The following is an 18,631-nucleotide window of genomic DNA, read 5'->3' as shown; positions in this document are numbered from 1 at the left end:
AGCCATGCTGCATAAATGAGAGCATGAAAGCATAGAGCAATGAAAGAATTCATGCAAGGCTATCCTGAGATAGTGTTAAAACTCAGTAAAAAAAGCAAGTAATTTAACAAGATTTTTAATTTATATCCCCCATCTGACTCCTTAGATACACTTGAGTTCCCTCACTATTAAAAAATTATTTTTAAAGATTTTCTAACTCTTAAATGAAATTGTAAATGATTTTAATTGTAACATTGTAATACTGTTTCATTCACAAAGCTAAACTATAAAATTGTACATAATACCTTTAACAAAACACAGGAAATGTATTCTTCAAGTAGCCTACCTTAACTAGTGACTATAATGACAAACAGTGAAATCATTTTGAATCTACTGGGACCAATTTACTGGTACAATGCACAAAGTCCAGTGCTCTCAGCTATAATTAGAAAATGATTCCAGTTCTCAATTAGTTTGGTTACTATAGTAATTCCATATGCAAGCTGTTCCTGCTGACTAGTGAACTAGATCATGTATCTTCTGTAAATTACCTCTTGTTAGTTGCTTGTAATTTATTTTATGTTTCCGACAACAATTTCAAACCAGCAGTGTCAGGAACATGTGTTTTTGCAATTATTAGAAAAACAGGCCATAGAATGTACACCTTTAACGTTATTCCCACTCTTGGCTATTTATGTTCATATACATGACTGAATATTTTTGAAGATCATAAAAGTTTACAAATAGATTTCGTTAAATCAATCTAGAAAACATAGTCCCTTGTGACAAGCATGTTCATTACAAAATTATGAGACCTTTTTCTCTCTAGAAGAGATTATAAAATAATTTAAAATTTGCACTGCTTTTCCTATTCTGCATTTTGATCGTCAATTTATCAGTGATAGATTATTTGGAATTTAATGTTAATATTCACTAGGGGTTCAAGTTCAATTAACATTTTTAAAGTACCTGATATGTCTGAGATTAGCAAAGAACTTTTACCCATTCTTGTTTATAGGTGCCTCTCTAGTCAGTGAACGCTAACAGGGTGCTGTTTTCTTATTCCACTTCAGCATTTTGTCAATCTCATTAGTATAGGCATAGCTTCAAACAGATATCTTACCAAATAAGTATTGATAATATGTAAGTTACTTGATATATTCATGAACATTTCTACAACTCTCCCATAGAGTTTAAAACAATTATGGAGAGCAAAATAGAGAATATTAGCCTGTCTCTCTCTCTCTCATATACACACACACTCTATATATATATATATATATGTGTTATATATATGTACACACATATTTTTTATTTTATAATTCTTGTATTACTTTCTGGACGTATTTTCTTTTAAGAAATGAAAAATTTGTTTCATAACAAAGTAGACATTAAATAAATTGCTTTGTAGGCATTTTAGTGGTTAAATCAGTTTTCACATGAGTCACCAAAAACTCATTGAATAAATGAGCAAAAATTGTGATACAAATATAAAATTGGAAGGTTACATATAAAGTAAGGAAGTTTTGTTTGTAGTGATAAACAAATCTGCCTTTTTAACAAGTTCATTTTAAATATTGAAGTATAAAACCAAAATTTCAAAAATATCCCTAAATTAAGAGATCATTTTAGACTTCATTCAGAACTTGATAATATTACTTGTATTATATGAGTAAGTGTAAAATCATTCATATTTTATATCCTTTCTGAGTTGCCATCTATAAAATACTTCTAAGATTTAAGTCTTGATCATTCATGAGCTAAAAGGATAAAATCAGAATGAGATTTTAAAACACTGTAAACTCCTTTGAATTCAAACATTTAATCCAATATTAAGAGTAATGAAGCTTCAAGTGGTAGTTGTATACACACTGATTATTGTAATTATTCAAGTTACTTTCCCTTAGGGCCACCATATTTCTAAGCCAAAAGGGCATTTTCAGCCCACTATGACAATTAGCATCTGATAAATGATGCTTCTGCCACACTTCTAATACGGTGATTGATCATTTCCAACTAATTTCTCAGAGAAATCAATGGTTCCTTTCTAGGGCATGTTCATTAACTGATTTATGTTAATATGAATGCCTTATGTTTACAATTTGCTAGGGAGCATGGTCATTCTATTTATAACTGGTTACTACCTTAGAGCTTTGTATACTGTTTCAGAGCATCAAAAATATATAAAAACCTATAAAGATCAAGTTAAACTGGGCAATTTAATAACAGCAACTAAATCTTCACATCAATGAATATTGATCCAATTCAAATACAGCTTAGTTTTGGAAGGTTTTTCCAAATGTTGGTATGTAGCTTGAAGATGTTATCATGTTTTGGTGACCCCACTCTATTCGTGTATTTATACCAACATGACACATTTTTTAAAGATAGGACCCAAAGTGTGATGCTGTAATTAAATGTTTATCCATTCCTATTCTTATTTATTCCATTATTATTCTACTCCATTCCAAGGCATTCATAAATAGTTGTTAACCACTCAACATATGCCATATATTAATATAGGTTAATATATTTCAGAATGCTTTTCAATATTCAAGGAAAAAAGAGGTGCTCTTGTTTTTACTGTGTGAATATTGGAAAAGATAACACATGCGGATAACACAACTATAAGTAACAGGAAGATAGGTGGCGTAAGGAAAATTACAGAGTGAGATATATTTAGAGAGAGGCATTATGGTAAGAGAATGCAATTAAGTAGTGAAGGACCTGAGTGAGAACATTCTTTGATAAAGGAATAATGTACGCAAAGATTCTAAGATAAGATAAAGCTTAACCTATTCCAAGAATTGAAAATGTTTCTGTATTCTGCAGTGCATGGAAAGGAGAATGACAAGAGATGAGCCTGTCCAGATAAATGGAGTATATATTTGTAAGGTAAGCAGAAAAATTACCCTTTACTTGAAGTGGAGAATGAGATCATAAATTTGACTTCATTCATTTATGTATTGATTTAAATCCTTTTTGAGCTTTCACTTTGTGCTAAGGGCTGATCTACACTTTTGGAATATATTACCAAACAAGGCAGACAAAAAAACTCTGTCTTGAAGGAGCTTACAGTTTATAGAAAAGAGGCAGAAAATTAAAAAAAAAAAATCGTTAGCAGGTAATGATGATGAAAATTTCTACAGAAAAGAAAGAACGGAGCAGTGTGAGGAGGATTTTAAGTGGAAAAGGTGAAAGAGGTGGATGGTCTGGTATTTGGGAAGGTTGCCATATTAAATAAAATACGGAGAATAAGCCTTCAAGAGATGCAAGTTGAGCAAAGAACTAAGTAAGGAAATTAGCTAAGCAGATGATGGAAGAAAGAGTTTACAGGCATAGAGAACCATCATAAACAGGACAATGTCTGGCACATTCAAAGAACAGCAAGTAGGGCAGTTTGGCTAAGGGAGTAGAAGGAGAGGGAAGAGGAAAAGGAGAGAATGTTATTCATATAAAGGCTTGAAGACCTTTAGAGAGATTCTTAGTAAAATAAGCCAACTCAGGACTCTAAGGAGATAAATAATATGATTGTGTATAAAAATTCAAAAGATGTATTTGATTTGAAGAAAAACCTGAGTATTGTCTTATACTGTAAATCACTAGCTTCATTGTTAAGGATGAATAGTAGAGGGACCAAATGAAGAAGTCAAGACCTAAGTAAGATACTACTTGAATTTCAAACAAAAGAAATGGCAAATTAAAAAATTGGAGGCCAATCTCACTCACCAATTCATAACAAAATCTAAACAAAGTATAGATCAACTGAATTGAACAGAACATTCAAAAGTTAATACATTTATCTTGGGTCTCCCTGGTGACGCAGCAGTTGAGCGCTGGGTTGCGAAGGTGCCCACAGCCTCTGCAGCACTGGTTCGATCCCCTGCTGCTCCCCGGCCACGTGGGAGGAGGGTCCCACATGGTGCGCAGACCTCTCCTGCCGCCCGCTGCTCCCCTCAGCAGTGTACTTTGGTCCTTCTGCCTGCTCTGCTCCCCGCTCTGGCTCTGGTGAATTCTCTCACCCTCCCACACTTCTGACTGTACCCAGTGCTTGTATAAATAATAAATAAATCTTTAAAAAAAAGTTAATACATTTATCTAAATTGAGAAGTTATCATTAGAAAAGCCACCATAATGAACTCTCAACATTTTATTTCATAAAATACAGGGAAAGCAATCAACTAATATTTCAGGACTTACTCTTTAATGAGTACATATTTTCCTTACCTTAATTTAAAAAATAAAATGAAAATATTTTATCACTTTATGAAATTTCAAATGCTATGTACATTTAACTATAGAAACAACAGACTTATGACCAAAAGACAGGAATACACAAAAGCAAAATTAGTGCCATGGTGACGAACATTCCTTTAATATTGTTATGCATTAGCTATTCAGTGAAAGTAAATTTGGAATATTAAAATTCTGATCTCATTTTTTTTAAGATTTATTTATACAGAACCAGGGTACAGGCCAGATGCACGAGAGGGTGAGAGGATTCACCAGACAGAGCGGGGAACAGAACAGGCAGGCAGACTGAAACAGAACAGGCAGGCAGACTGTAATACACTGCTGAGGGGAGCAGTGGGCGAAGACAGGAGAGGTCTGCTTCACCATGTGGCATTCTTGCCAGCTGGCTAGGCTCAAACACGCGCTGCAGAGGCTGCGGACAGCTTCACAGTGCGGTGCTCAACCGCCTGCGCCACTGTGGAGGCCTGATCTCATTTTTTAAAAATTGATTTTATTGACCCTCCCTTATTAAATCTTCTTCTTTGTTCCTGTTATACTTTTGTATGGTTGCTTTTCATCAATGTTAATGGATTAGGTATAGATCATATTTTTCAAACATTTATTTAAATGCTATGTCCATTAATTTTAAAAAAGAATCTAAGATGAAATTGAGATTGATGCTTCTGAACTCAGTACCCAAGCCTGGTCTGAGTCCTAGCCTGGAGTCTCGGTGCCACTTCCCAAAGTGAACACATTGCCATTTTCCTGAGAGATCCTGGTCCAGGCATTTTAGATTAAGCTAAGGGCTTCAGCTTTAGCTGGTGGGACTGAAAACTCTGAAAGGTGTGGACTGCCTTAATGTTCTCTCCATGTGCGCTGTCTTCCTGCCTGGTGAGACTGCCCAGCAGCACAACCCAGAGCAGAAATATGGGAAGGACACTGACAGTGAATGTTCCTCTACTGTATGCATTTAGTCCATGCTACACTTGCCCTGCCCCCACCATGGCAGCCATATAAGCCAACCTGCCTTGCAGGTAACCTTCCTATCTTAAAAGTCATCTTCTGATACAGTTGACTGCATTAGTATTTCCTTATTTTGGAACTAGCAGAGTTCTTTCTATTCCTCTCGGGGGCTTCTGAAAGCTGGCAAGATTACTGGAAGAGCTTTTGTTAATGCCACAGCTGTTCAGTGAGTCCTAACATCTGACCTTTCAGCAAGCTAACAGACGGGGGAAAATCTCTTTTTCCAAACTGCCACTACAATCGATGCCTTTGGACAACTGGTCCCTGCCTTCAGCCCTCCCTTCAATCTTTTTTTTTTTTTTTTTTAAGATTTATTTATTTATTTATACAAGCATTGGGTACAGTCAGAAGCACAGGAGGGTGAGAGAATTCACCAGAGCCAGAGCGGGAAACAGAACAGGCAGACCGACAAAATACACTGCTGAGGGGAGCAGTGGGGCAGCAGGAGAGGTCTGTCTCGCCATGTGGGACCCTCGCCAGTGCCCGGGTATCTAATCAGAGCTGCAGAGGCCGCGGGCAGCTTCACAGCCCAGGGCTCACCCGCTGTACCACCAGGGGAGGACCCCTCCCTTCAATCTTGATTCTCGTTGAGGTCTCTTGCTTCTGATGTTTACACATAACAAGTAAACACTATCAGACATGATTTACATAGAGAGAACCGCAGAAGGCTGTGATGGTGACGTGTGTGGCCCATATTACATTGTGTCCAGTTACCTGCCAGATGTCTTTCAGGGTATTTAAAAATACATTGCATTTGTGATCCTCCCCAGTGGTACAGGGTTAAAGTTTCATTGCTATCAAGCTATCTCCAGCCACTGTGGCAAGACTTCAATCCCCAGCCAGAGAGCTAACCCACATGGCACAGCAGACCTCTCCCCTCTTGCCCACTGCTCCCCTCAGCAGTGAATTTCAGTAGATCTGCCTGTTCTGCTCCCCACTCTGTCTGTGGTGAATCCTCTCACCCTCCCCACACCTCTGGCTTACACCCCAGTTCTTGTATGCATAAATAAATAAATCTTAAAAAAAGAGACAAGGTATTTGGAGTACCTACCACATGCCAGGCACTGTATGAGGCTTTGAGGGAAAAATAAGATACAGCTCCTGCTCTCATTTTATTTTTTTTGTGTGTGTGCTCTTAACATGATTAATATCTTCTTGCTTATATTCTTATTCATATGCGTGATCTTGTGAAGATTAAGTAAGATTACCTGTAACAAAACGAGACTAAAGTAAGATATGGATATAAAGATATGGATTTTTAAATGTGCTGTACTGAAGCTTATAACACTTTTTAAAAATCATTTTATCAGTCTGCAATGCAGCTGCAGAAATAGGGAAATAAATTTCCGAACTGACATTCTCTAAAACTAGTTGCCCGGGTAGAACTTTTCATTATGTTAGTTATCTAAAAAGACTTTCATGTGATTAACAGAAGGTTTTGCCTTTCTTCTTGCATTAAGGCTAATGTAGTCTACTAGATAGTCCGCATGGAATACAGTCAAAGAATTCAGACCACAATTAATTGATGGTCATCTAAAGAACTTATAACTTGCTAGTGAAAGATTACTCCAGATTCTACTGTGGACTAAAAAAATTTACAGGATTACACAACTTTTTGCTCTAATGCTCTAATTCTATTTCTAGAATTAAATTTCAAAATATCAAAGTTTTCCAAAAGAAACTTGTTACCAATTAACTTGGATCTGGACAAAAATAGCAAAGTTAGATTCCCCTAATACAAAGGCATAAATCGATCTTACTTTGGTGATTGGCAGTCATTTTGCCAGTTGAGAAAAACCTGGGTAAATTCACAAAATTAGCTTCCTACACACACCAAATAAATATTTTAAACATTCCTAATAGGGCAGCCACCAAGGGAAAAACAAGGAAATTGAACTAAAATCTGGATTTTCTAATTCAGAAATTTTTGTTTATCATCAAATGCTAATATTCAAAGACATTTGTATTTACTACAATTTTTTTTTTTTTTCCTTATTCTTAAGTCCGTACTTTAAAGTTTGGTCTTTCAAAGAGTAGAAATTTGCAGAAATGAGCAACAAACTTTCTAAATAACACAATTTGAATATATGTTGAGACTGGCTAGTTAAAACTCTAGGTTAACAAGGCCAAATGCAGGGTTTAAATTCCAAATAGGCCAGTAAGTTTTGGTTTCTTGGCTACTTGGAGGGGGACCCACAAAAGTTAACTATACCGACAGAAAGTGTCTTGTTTATAACTTTACAGCTGCTTTTGAAAAACTGATCACTCAGTGTTCTTAGACATGGGCATTCTAAAAACCAACTTTTAATTCCATAGTTTTAAGTAGGATAATTTCAGTGTTACCTCCTCTGTCCAGAAAGTTCATGATGCTAGAAGCCAGTGACTATATTTATAATTGTATAATAAACCCCTCAATATTAATACCTAAAATAGGGCCTCCCTGGTGGCATAGGGGTTAAGTCTCAGCGCTATCAAGCTATCATAACCAGCCACTGCAGCATAGACCTCCCCTGGCTCGCCAGCTGCACCCCTCAACCGTGTATTTCAGTAAGGCTGCCTGTTCTGCTCCCCACTGTCTCTGGTGAATCCTCACACACCCCCACCCACTTCTGGCCTACACCCAAGTTCTTGTATGAATAACTAAATCTTAAAAAAATAAAACCCTAAAATTATTGTACTTGGACACACAGAAGCAGAGATTTGGTGAGAAAACTGGAATTTTAATTTTATAAATCATATATTCAAGTTATCAGAACATTGTCCATAGAAAATGGGAGCTGAGATCTAAAATGTTTGTCTTTGGCTGTTTGTCTTTGGCTAAACGCAATTTTATGCACCACTCCCCAGAGCTAACAACAGGTCTGTCCAGATGCTAACACCAGGAACTTCAAAATCTCCATCCTGTGCCTTGCAGGACTCCAGGGCCTTCACAGCTTGATCTCTCAGAGGTGGAGGGGCCTGACAGAGGCTTTGAAACCTTCCAAACAACTCCTCCCAGGAGACATCTTGGGACTCTACTCCAACCCAAATGCCTTTCTGAAGGTCGTATTGCAGGAGTCGACCCCAGTCTGTTAGGAGGGCTAGATAGGCCCGGGAGAAGTCTGGGTGGCAGCCGGCCACTGAAGTTAAGAGCCCGACTGGGAGGTTGCGGCAAACGGTCGTCACGATATCAGACTTCCCCAGAAGCCAATGGACCAACTCTTGAGCCCCCTCTCCAGAGATTTTGGGGTCGCCCAGTTCCAATTCCTCTTCTTGGGGCCGGGGAGATGGCGGCAGCAACAGAGCGGCCGCTATAACTTTCAGAAAGCTGTCCCGCGGCAAGCGCTCCCACAGGCTGCTGAGAAACCTGCTGGGGCCCTGCGCGTCCGCCGCCCGCACCTCCCGCAGACGCTCCAGCAGCAGCTCCGCCTGGGTCCTCGTCAGGGAGTCCTGAAGGGCCGGGCTCTCCCCACACCCGCTGCGGCGCAGCAAGCACACGGCGGCCCGGCGGCGGACGAGGCGGGCCAGGCTGTCCTGGAGCGTCTCCTCGTCACTGCCCCGGTCGCCAGGCCCGGGGAAGAGCTGCCGCAGCAGGCAGTGATAGGCGGCATCCCCGAGGGCCGGGTTCTCCAGCAGGCGCAGAGACAACAGGAGGTCGCAGCGTCCCAAGGCCTGGAAGTTCGTCAGCCCCGGAACCAGAGCCGGGTCGAAGCTGCCCTCCCGCTTCCACTGGCTTCGCAGCCGCCGCTCCAGCACGGGGCGGATGCGGACTTGGTGGCCAAAGCGTCCGTGGACGTGGCGCAGATAGCGAGCCCACTGAAAAGCCCTGCGCACGGTCGGCGCGTCCCAGGAGCTGACGTGAGTAGTGCGGGCCACGGCCAGCACCTGCGAGAAATGCTCCAGCTGCTGCAGGAGCGTCTCCATGGGGGCGCGCGAGGCTTTACTTCCGCGTTCGCCTGGAGGTGGCGGCTCCCTGCGTGCCATTGGTACGTCCGCCAAACGATACGCCTCTCGACAATGCTATTGGGCAAAGTTCCTGTCAATCTGGCAGCAACTTCAATCCGGGCACCCTGATTCTGGGAAATTTAAACGGGGTAAGCGCGGACGCTTTTACTTTCGTCTTTGTTGGGGGGGGGGGCGGGGGGCGATTAATGTAGGGCAACCTAACGCCCATTCCTGGAGCCACGCGTTAGATGCTATTAGTCACAAACTCTTCTGCTTCCATTCGTTTGGGAAATAATCCCTACTAGAAATTTCTTTCTTTCTTTTTTTTTTTTTTTTTGAGAAAATCTGTGTAGCGTTTCATAAGTGGGTAACGCCAGAGAGGGCGGTTCACATATAACCTTGTAAGATGCGCTGTTACCTATTAAGTGATATTTTTACTTTAATTCAGTTTAGCAAAAATATACTTACTTCCAATTAACACCAATCACTATAGTAAATTCTGGGCCTTCATGTTCTTTCATTATTAAAATTGAAGTCCAGCTTAACAGAAACAAACAAAAACTGCAAGATTGTTACTCCATTAAAAATTTTAAAGGAAATTAAAATTTTACTTCAAATGACATTTCTTATTTTCATAACTTCCACCGCAAAATATCCTCGTTGATTCTTATTTTACACAACTAATTGAGAAATGTCAGTAAGAACATAGTACAAAAATAAATGACTGAAAATTGTGGAGAGAGGGAAGAGGAAAAACGACCCAATTCTAGAGCATCATCTGACTTATTCTTTTATGCAATCAGCATTTATTTGCCAGCTTCTAGTAGTTTCTGTTGGGTGCAGTGAGATTGTACCTACATACCATATTACTTGCTGTTCAGTAGTAAGCCTATCAATGAAAGCATTTCCTAAAGATAGAAAATTTTCAGAAGTGGCCAGGGGAGGGCCTCCTCGGTGGCTCAGCAGTTGAGCGCACAGCAGTGTATTTCCTCAGTCTGCCTGTTCTGCTCCCTGCTCTGGCTCTGGTGAATTCTCTCACCCTCTGCACTTCTGACTGTACCCAGTGCTTGTATAAATAAATAAATCGTTCTTTAAAAAAAAAAAAAGTGGCCAGGAGAATGAAATCTGGTCAGTTAGGCCTAAATAATTTGGAGAATACTTTTCTTAATCTTCAGAGTTGGTAGAGCATATATGTAGACCAATATGAAGAGATAGTCATAATAGAATGTGGAGTATGTAAGGACTGATTATCAGGCATGTTCTAGAGATTGTGTCTTCCTCTTGACAAGTGTTACTTTTTTAATTTTTTAATTTTAATTTTTTTTTAATTTTTTATTTTATTTGTTTATTTATTTATTTATTTATTTATTTATTTATTTTGTGGGACCCTCACCTGTGGCCCGGGAACGAACCTGTACTGCAGAGGCTGCGGGCAACCTCACAGCCCAGAGCTCAACTGCTGCACCACCAGGGGAGGCCCGACAAGTTATGTTTTTATATGAAACTGCTGGTTATCCTTTTCCCAGAGCTAAGATCATCTAAATAAAATAGATGGATTAAGACAGTCCACAGTCTAGCTCTTTTTAGGGTTATAACCCTAGATAGTCCTATTTTTTCCCCCCTGTATAATTTATTTTCTGTGCTTTCAGCTAAATGCACCTAACTAATACAAGCCCTTTAGAAAACTGTGTGGTACATCTAAACACTCAATAAGCTTTGGCTTTTTGCTATTGCTTATTATGTAAATATACATCTTCCCATGTCTTTACCAAATTCCACTCCTCCCAAATAGAAAAGGCAGCCACAAATGCTGTTATGAGGAGTGGTGGAAAACATTTTATTGAAGAAAGATGCAGCTTGTTATAATATTTATTTTTTCTAATGCTTTCTTGCTCAATGTACTGTTCAGGCTAGAAAAATCAAATTGATTCTATTTTATAGGGTAGGTCTGAATATTTGATTATATTAAGACATACAATAAGCTGCATTATAGGACACTACAAAACTGACAGATCAATGAAAAACGTTGTTCAGATGCCCTTTATTCTATTTTGAACAATATTTTATTCACACATTAGCACACTAATTTCAGCCTTCTGCTTGCTGAAATAGTATGTTTCTATACAAACAAGTAGACCTGGACTCCATATCTTTAGGCAGGCCAGACAAAGAGTTTTATACTCATCCTGAATCTGCTTCATGGAAGGAGGTGCTTTGACCTTCTTATAGTCATTCTGTGGGCAAATATTATAGGCAGTGATGACATCTTAACAGCTGCTCCTGTTACCGTTTTCAAGGCAGGTATAAAGGCTGGTCACTCCAAATTCTTCAGCAGCAACAGTAAGTGATAAGCTGGCATAACTTTTGAAGAGTGATTTCTCACAGAAACTTTGTAATATTGCCTCTTTTTTTGCAATGTTGCAAACTGAGAGGGGAATATAAAATTTACTTTAATAAAATCAAGATTTCATTTGTTTCCCTTACAAAAGGGGGAACTCATCAAATGAATGATAATAAATGAAGTACTTTAGAGGAACCATGTATAGGGGAACCTGAAAATTAGGTTTCCAGGAACAAATGGCCTCATCTTGCCATTTAATACTATCACTACTCTCTCACCAGACTCTGGAACCCCACACCAAATCTCAAAAATATTAAATTTTTATACCAGACAGGAAGAGACACAGTGTTTATTTTTCCTACCCTGAGACTTGTTTTCAGAAGACTACCTGACTATGACTAAGCCAATGTTTCTTGGGATCCTAAGGGTCCCAGTCATTGTACAGCAGAAACAATTACAATTGTATTCTTGATAGATTGATCTCTTTTGACCTTAAGGCACTCAAATGAGGTGCAGGAAGCAGGGGTCATTATAGGCATGGGCAATGATCTAGTAATCCACCCTTTCTTCCTGCCTGCACTTGCTTTCCCAGCTGGACATCTGTTTAGTGTAGAATGAGTACACATTGCAATCCATCATAGACAAGGGTCCCAGAAGTTAGTGGAAGAATTCCATATACTCCAGGAAAACTGGGCACAGTTCCAGTGAATTTAGAGGAATATTGTGAAGGAAAATGTAGAGAATGGGACTTTCTTGGGCACAGATCAGATGAGGGCTTCAAAGCTTTCCCCACACATTTGAAACTCTTATACTGCCATAAATTAGATATATAATTTTAAAACTGTGTCAATATGCAGATTACATGCTTTCTTTTGTGTATATGTGTGTATTTGCCTACAAGTATTTGGTTTGAATTTACTAAGAAGGTGCTTGCATTAAGTCATTTTTGTAAGATTTTTAATTTATTTTATTTATTTTGCATGGAAGAACTGGGGTATAGGCCAGAGTTGTTGGGGTGAGAGGATTCATCAGAAATGGAGTGGGGAGCAAGAACAGGCAGATCTACTGAAATACACTGCTAAGGGGTGCGAGTAGCAGGTGAAACAGGAGAGAGGTCTGCTGCGCCATGTGGGTTAGTTCCCTGGTCTGGGATGGAACTCTGAGATTTAACCCCTAGGCTGCTAGGGAGGCCCTGAATTAAGTCATTTTTGTAGTGAATGTTAATTTTAGTGACTTAAAAGGTAACAGCACAAAGACTGTTTTAACAATGCATGCATTTTATGAAAATTGGAGCTTTAGGAAATCTTTTAGGACTCTTATTAATGTTTCTTTGGAGGCATAATTTATTTGCAGCAGTGTTTTAATATTTAATACCATGTTACCTTTAAGAGGAAAGAGAAGAGCTTTTCCGTAAACATAATCTTATTTCTTGTAAATTTTAAATGACTATAATATGGTTTTGCCTGTTTCATCAACAACACTTCTAGTTGATGATTCTCAAGAAGGTGAGAGAACTTTGTTGAAATCTTGATCAGGGATTTCCTGACCAATTCAAACATAAAAATTAATATAAAAAATATAAGGAGATAAGCTTAACACTTCTATTTTAAAGATTTCAGTTTTAAATGTTGGGAAGTTTCATATAAATTTAATGTATAATGTCAGTTCTATTCATACGAAGAAATTGCAAAAACTGTCCCGTTCCCCGCTCTGTCTCTGGTGAATCCTCTCACCCCCGCCCCACACTTGTGGCCTGTACCCCAGCTCTTGAATGCATAAATAAATAAATCTTAAAATTTTTTTCACCAGATCTTTTATATATGCCTTCCCATTCCTCTTAGGTTGACTGCTGTGTGCCATAGTATTAAAAAGGTTGGAAAGCAGTGTCTGACAGCATTCTAACCCAGCTAGCTAAGGACACAAGAAAACGCACTGTGGTTCAAGCTAGACAATCTTCAGTTTCTATAAATAAGGTGGAAAGAATATTAGTTGTCTCATTCTTTGTTTGTCCTTCTCATTCATCACATCACTTTTCTCCCTTCTTTCCCATGCTTTGTACAGAGAACTGGCCTGATCCTCATTGTGTATGTCAGCCTCCTTCCTTTGTACTCTGACTTGCAGCTGAACTTGCCAATAGGAGGCATTAGCAAGATGGAGGCATGTTATTCCTTTGCTCTCTGCTGAGGTCTCAGAATTCTGCTTCCCCCCATTCAAACATTCTCGAGCTCTCCCTGAACTTTTGCCAGGAACTGTTACTCCTTACCACGTAGGATTCAGCTGCTGTTGCTCCTCCCTGGATGTCCTGACATGCCTCGATTCCCTTAATCCTGTCAACATTTTCTTTGTAAATATTCCTCTATTAAATTATTTTCAAAATCCCTGCTGACATCCCCCATTTCATGCCAAAACTTTGGCTTGTATTTTCAGCCATTCTTGTAATTAACCTAAGACTGTGAGTCAATGCTATCAATCAGTGTGTGTTTAGGGAATGATGAGTCATTGGTGTAGTGAGACCCAAATACCTGTCATTGCCATATACTGCTGCCCATCTATGACAAAGTCATTGCTGTTAGATGAAACATGAAAAATATATGCCAGCACAAGGTAGTTTCATAAATATAATTAAGGGGGAAAAGCATTTCTTTATATAGTAATTGTGGTTATTAAAATAATGGTACTTTCCTTTTATTAACAACAACAAAAGAAAAGCCTACCATCCACTAAACCCCTCCATCCATGGTCCCATCCCCCTACTCTCTTCCCATCTGCTTAACTCAGGTCTGTTGTCAAACTCTACTAGTTTATTATTACTTTGTTTTATCCATTCATCTTCCTTGTTTCCTTATACTCAATATAGGTGAGATCATCCAATATTTATCTTTCTTCTAATTTCACTGAGCATAATCCCCTTGAGTTACTTTGATTTTGTTGCAAATGGCAAAATGTCATCTTTATATATATATGTATTGTATATAATATATAATAACTCCTTTGTTTATCTATGCCGCATCTTCTTTAGCCATTTATCAATCAGCACTTACGTTGTTTCTATATCTCGACTATTTTAAATGGTATTGCAGTCAGGTTAGGGGTGTATGTATCTCATAGAGTTAATAATTTCATGTTCTTGTTAAAGTTACCCAGTAAGTGGGCTTGCTGGATTAAATGGTAGTGCTACGTTTGGTTTTTTGTAGAACCTCTGTACTGTTTTCGGAAATGATTGCGCAAATTTACATTCTTACCAGCAATGTATGATGGCTCCATTTTAATTTGTATTCCTTGTAATAAGTGAGGTTGAGCATGTTTTCATGCGTCTGTTGGCCATCTCTGTGTCATTTTTGGAGAAGTGTCTATTCAGATATTCTGCCCATATGTGATTGGGTTTTGTTTTTTTTTAATTGTTGAGTTCAGTTCTCTGCTATGTAAAAATGCTATTAAATGTACTTTTGTGTTTTCTAAATTTGGAAAAATTTTAAACTCTGCAATTATCATGTTAGACTCCTACCTTATAATATATGTGTATATGTGTAAATGTAGATAGGTAGGCAGATAGATAGATAAGAAGATACATAGATATGGGTCAATACACTCTAAATTTGTAAAATGCATAATTATGAAATTCTGCTATGTAGTGTAGAAAATGGGAGAAATATTTGTAGTTGGATGCTGACTGTTGACCTTGTGTTAAGGAATAGGTTCTGTGTTCAGTTGGCTTTCAGATACTATTGATAATTTTGCCTTACAAGGATAAGCCAAAATTGTATGATTGTATCTGTTGTAAAGCACTGTGAAGAATTTATTGTCATCAACTAGAACTAATAGAGGTGTGTGTTCACTAGAAAAATATTGCAGTTGTCCAAGAGTATGCAATGACAGTTTTACTAAGAAGGTGGCATTAAGGATGAGTGAAGAGATGATGATACTCAGATTTGAAATTTCTTTCTGAGGGAAAATGAACAAATCTTAATAGAGAGGAGAGTCTAAGTTACTCTGTACACCTTTACTTAAGTTATTGAGTAAAACTGCTTTACTTTTGAAATGTAACTTTTGGGTTTGCATTGATTTTAAGTGACCCCAGTAATTGAGGAAGAGAAAAAGGGAACTCATAGCAAAATATGGTTAGGAGGAAATTCTTATAAACTTGTTTTATTGTCCCAGACTACTGGCATTCCTCATACTCTTCAGGATCCCCTAGATCCTGAAGATTCTCTCATTGGATAAGAGAATAGATAAGCACTGAATCTTGTGGAAACTCCAAACGACATCTTGGCCACATGAGATTTGAGTTATTAAGAAATCGGTTTACATTATGCAAAAGAAAGATTTCTATCCTCCCTTAGCTAATCTCCCATTCAAACCCCATAATCTGAGCATTTAACCTGGTATCTGTTAGATTGGTAATATTCAGAAACTGCTTGTTTCTGGAAATAATCCCATTGAAAGAAGCTCCTCTGACTTTTATAATTATTATATCTTTTCCTCTGCTTGGATATTTGTTTTCTGAAAAAAAAATCTATAAGGGATAATGATGAAATTTCTGGTGACATAAATTGAATATATAATATATGGTTTTGGCACTTTATATCAATATGCAGATTACACACTCTTCTTTCTGTATTTATTTGTGTAGCAGTAAAGGGACTGAAATTCCTATGAAGATACTTGAATTAAATAAGTAAACTAAATTCATTTTTAATATTTTATTTTCTTTTACAATGGGTGATATTTTTGGTAATGTTCAAGCCAGAAAATTATATATATGTGTGTATACACACACACACACACACATCTATCTTAAATAGCAGTTTGATTTCATGGAGGAGAGCTCTGTAATAATGTCTGGATGCCTTTATTTTTATCCCACAGTTATCAGAATATTGCTATATAAATACCTGCCAGGAAGGACTTTTTTTTTCAGGTTCAATAACTTTTTAAGTGTCTGTTGTTCCCATTTTCAAGTCTCCAAAACTTTTATGTGAATTCTTTCTTCACATTTTTTTCATTATTTCCCAACCTTTTTTTCTGGATGGCTGAAGTTTCCAGACATATAACCTGAAATGTCCTAAGAGAATTAATATATAAAAACATGAAGCTAAAGAAAAGAAAAGCAAAGAAAAGCATGCATGTGTAATATATATGAATAGTCATGTAAATCATTTTAAATTTCCTTAAAAGGATAATAGATGAATCTAATTTCCCTTATTAATATTGTCTCACTGAATAGCAAATATAGTGGAAAAGTTATCAAGAAACTTTGTGTTTAATAACTTCCAGACCTAATCTTAGTTCTTAGATTGGGCTAGTCTGCTAATATCATTAATGTCAAGGAGTGTTTTCCCCAAAGATTCCTAGCATTTCAAAATAAACTGGCTGAAGTAAGTCAAATAAGTGATTAAAACAAAATTCATAATATCAGAGTCTTTTTATTGGAATGTAAAAATTCTTTCTGGTAATGTTTTTATCAGTTAGTTACCAAATTGGAAGTATAAAGGGAGGCTTTAAAGGGAGTATTCCATCAGATTTGAGGGAAACACTCCATTTAAAGAGAGAGAGGAATATTTAAAGCACAAGTGCCTTACCTAATATTTCTTTTCCCTTTATTCTTTTGAGGGAATTCATTTGTGATTTTCCAAGAGTTTGCATACTTTGTGTAATCAGATCCAGTGGGTGACAGCCCCTATTTCTTGCTATCATGGAATATAATATGTCTTTCCCTTGCCCTGTCAATGGTCATGTTTTATTGATGCTAGTCTTAGCAGAGGAGATGTATACAACCCAGCAACATCTCTGTTACTGGAATGTTGGTAGTACCTAGATCCATTTGAAGATATTTCAGTATTTCAAGGCCAATTTACCATGTTAGAAAATGCAAAGAGTTCAGGGTAAGAAAAGATTACTGAGGGAATAGCAGGGTAGAACGAGGAAAGTAGTGATGACGATAATAATATAGGCAAGATTTTAGAACTATGTATATAGCAAATTAGATGTGACTGTTTAATGAGAAGTGTTGAGAAAATTTTCCTAAATAATAATGTTACTCAAATAATAAAAGTAGGGGTTGTAGTCCACAATGTAATTACTCAAATAAAGAATGCCAAATTTTATAGTAAAAATTTTTGCTAATCAAAATGATAGTGTTTAAAGGGTAACTTTCTTTTTTTTGATCTGAAGTTCTCTGTTCTTGATGTTCTTGATTGTAAAAATAAAATATTCATTAGATTTTATTTATTTAGTGAGAAAAGAATATAGTGCTATTATCCTCTGACTAACCAGGAGAATGTCAGTTAATATCTGTAATCTTGTATAATAAGAAATGATTAAATTGAACAGTATGTTCTCCACTAGCTCTCCAATGTGATGATTTTAATTGACTTGTTTATGGATTTCAGTAAAATGATAAAAAAAAGCTTACTTTAATATTTAATAGGATGACTATCTCTACAATGTGCTTTATGATCAATTTACCTTTACCAATCTAGCTGCCAAATTTTTCCTTGATGTCTTCTTTTAGAGTCTATAGTATACTAAATCTAGCACTGGAGTTCTAACAGCCCAGGTATTTCCAACCTGTGTTTTCTTGAATTTTGTAATCCCACTAGGTATATGTTTGAGAAGCATAGACTATGAATATTAATCTGATATACAGATGATAGAAAATTGGAAACATTTCCAACACAGTATTAAAGGAAGTATACACGTATAACTGTCAAAAAATTCCATTTTATTTTACAACTAAAACTAATATAACATTATATGTCAATTATATCAAAATAAGAATATCTTTTTTTTGAGAATGGTGGGTGCTTTGGAAACAGTGTCATAAAATACTGATTAGCTGTGTTAAATTGTTTTCGCAGGACAGTACCTTTAAAAAGCAATACAGGAAACAAAAACGTACTTCACACTCCATCCATGATAGTTGGCTTAGTTCTGTAGCATTTGTACACTGCCACGTTTGCTTTGTAATTCTCAGATTCCTTCCTTCCTTCCTTCCTTCCTTCCTTCCTTCCTTCCTTCCTTCCTTCCTTCCTTCCTTCCTTCCTTCCTTCCTTCCTTCCTTCCTTCCTTCCTTCCTTCCTTCCTTCCTTCCTTCCTTCCTTCCCTTCCTTCCTTCCTTCCTTCCTTCCTTCC

The 18,631-nt window shown here is 37.4% G+C and overlaps 2 protein-coding genes across 11 annotated transcripts in view; one reads left to right on the top strand and one right to left on the bottom strand.

Annotated features, from left to right (window-relative positions):
• Positions 1-18,631, top strand: part of GAS2 (growth arrest specific 2) — a 279,708-nt gene that overhangs the window by 127,349 nt on the left and 133,728 nt on the right. For 5 of the 10 annotated variants that reach the window (XM_054699337.1, XM_054699338.1, XM_054699335.1 and 2 more), the window contains one exon: positions 2,812-2,874. The gene's annotated coding sequence lies outside the window, so the exon portion shown is untranslated. Of the gene's footprint in view, positions 1-2,811; positions 2,875-8,848; positions 9,073-9,176; positions 9,309-18,631 lie in introns of those variants that run through there. The other 5 variants (XM_037522581.2, XM_037522574.2, XM_054699339.1 and 2 more) reach the window with 2 other exon arrangements.
• On the bottom strand, positions 7,555-9,187 carry FANCF (FA complementation group F). Its single transcript, XM_037522567.2, has one exon. It carries the CDS (start codon positions 9,136-9,138, stop codon positions 8,065-8,067), a length of 1,074 nt encoding a protein of 357 aa, XP_037378464.1. The 5' UTR covers positions 9,139-9,187; the 3' UTR covers positions 7,555-8,064.

Source organism: Talpa occidentalis, unplaced genomic scaffold (genome assembly GCF_014898055.3).
Source record: "Talpa occidentalis isolate TD23 unplaced genomic scaffold, MPIMG_talOcc4v2.1 talOcc4.3, whole genome shotgun sequence".
NCBI lineage: Eukaryota > Metazoa > Chordata > Mammalia > Eulipotyphla > Talpidae > Talpa > Talpa occidentalis.
The sequence above is the reverse complement of the archived record's forward strand: the minus strand, read 5'-3'. Positions and strand labels throughout refer to the sequence as shown.

Excerpts from the sequence above, each read along its gene's own strand:
- FANCF (XM_037522567.2), bottom strand. The coding sequence starts at position 9,138 with ATGGAGACGCTCCTGCAGCAGCTGGAGCATTTCTCGCAGGTGCTGGCC.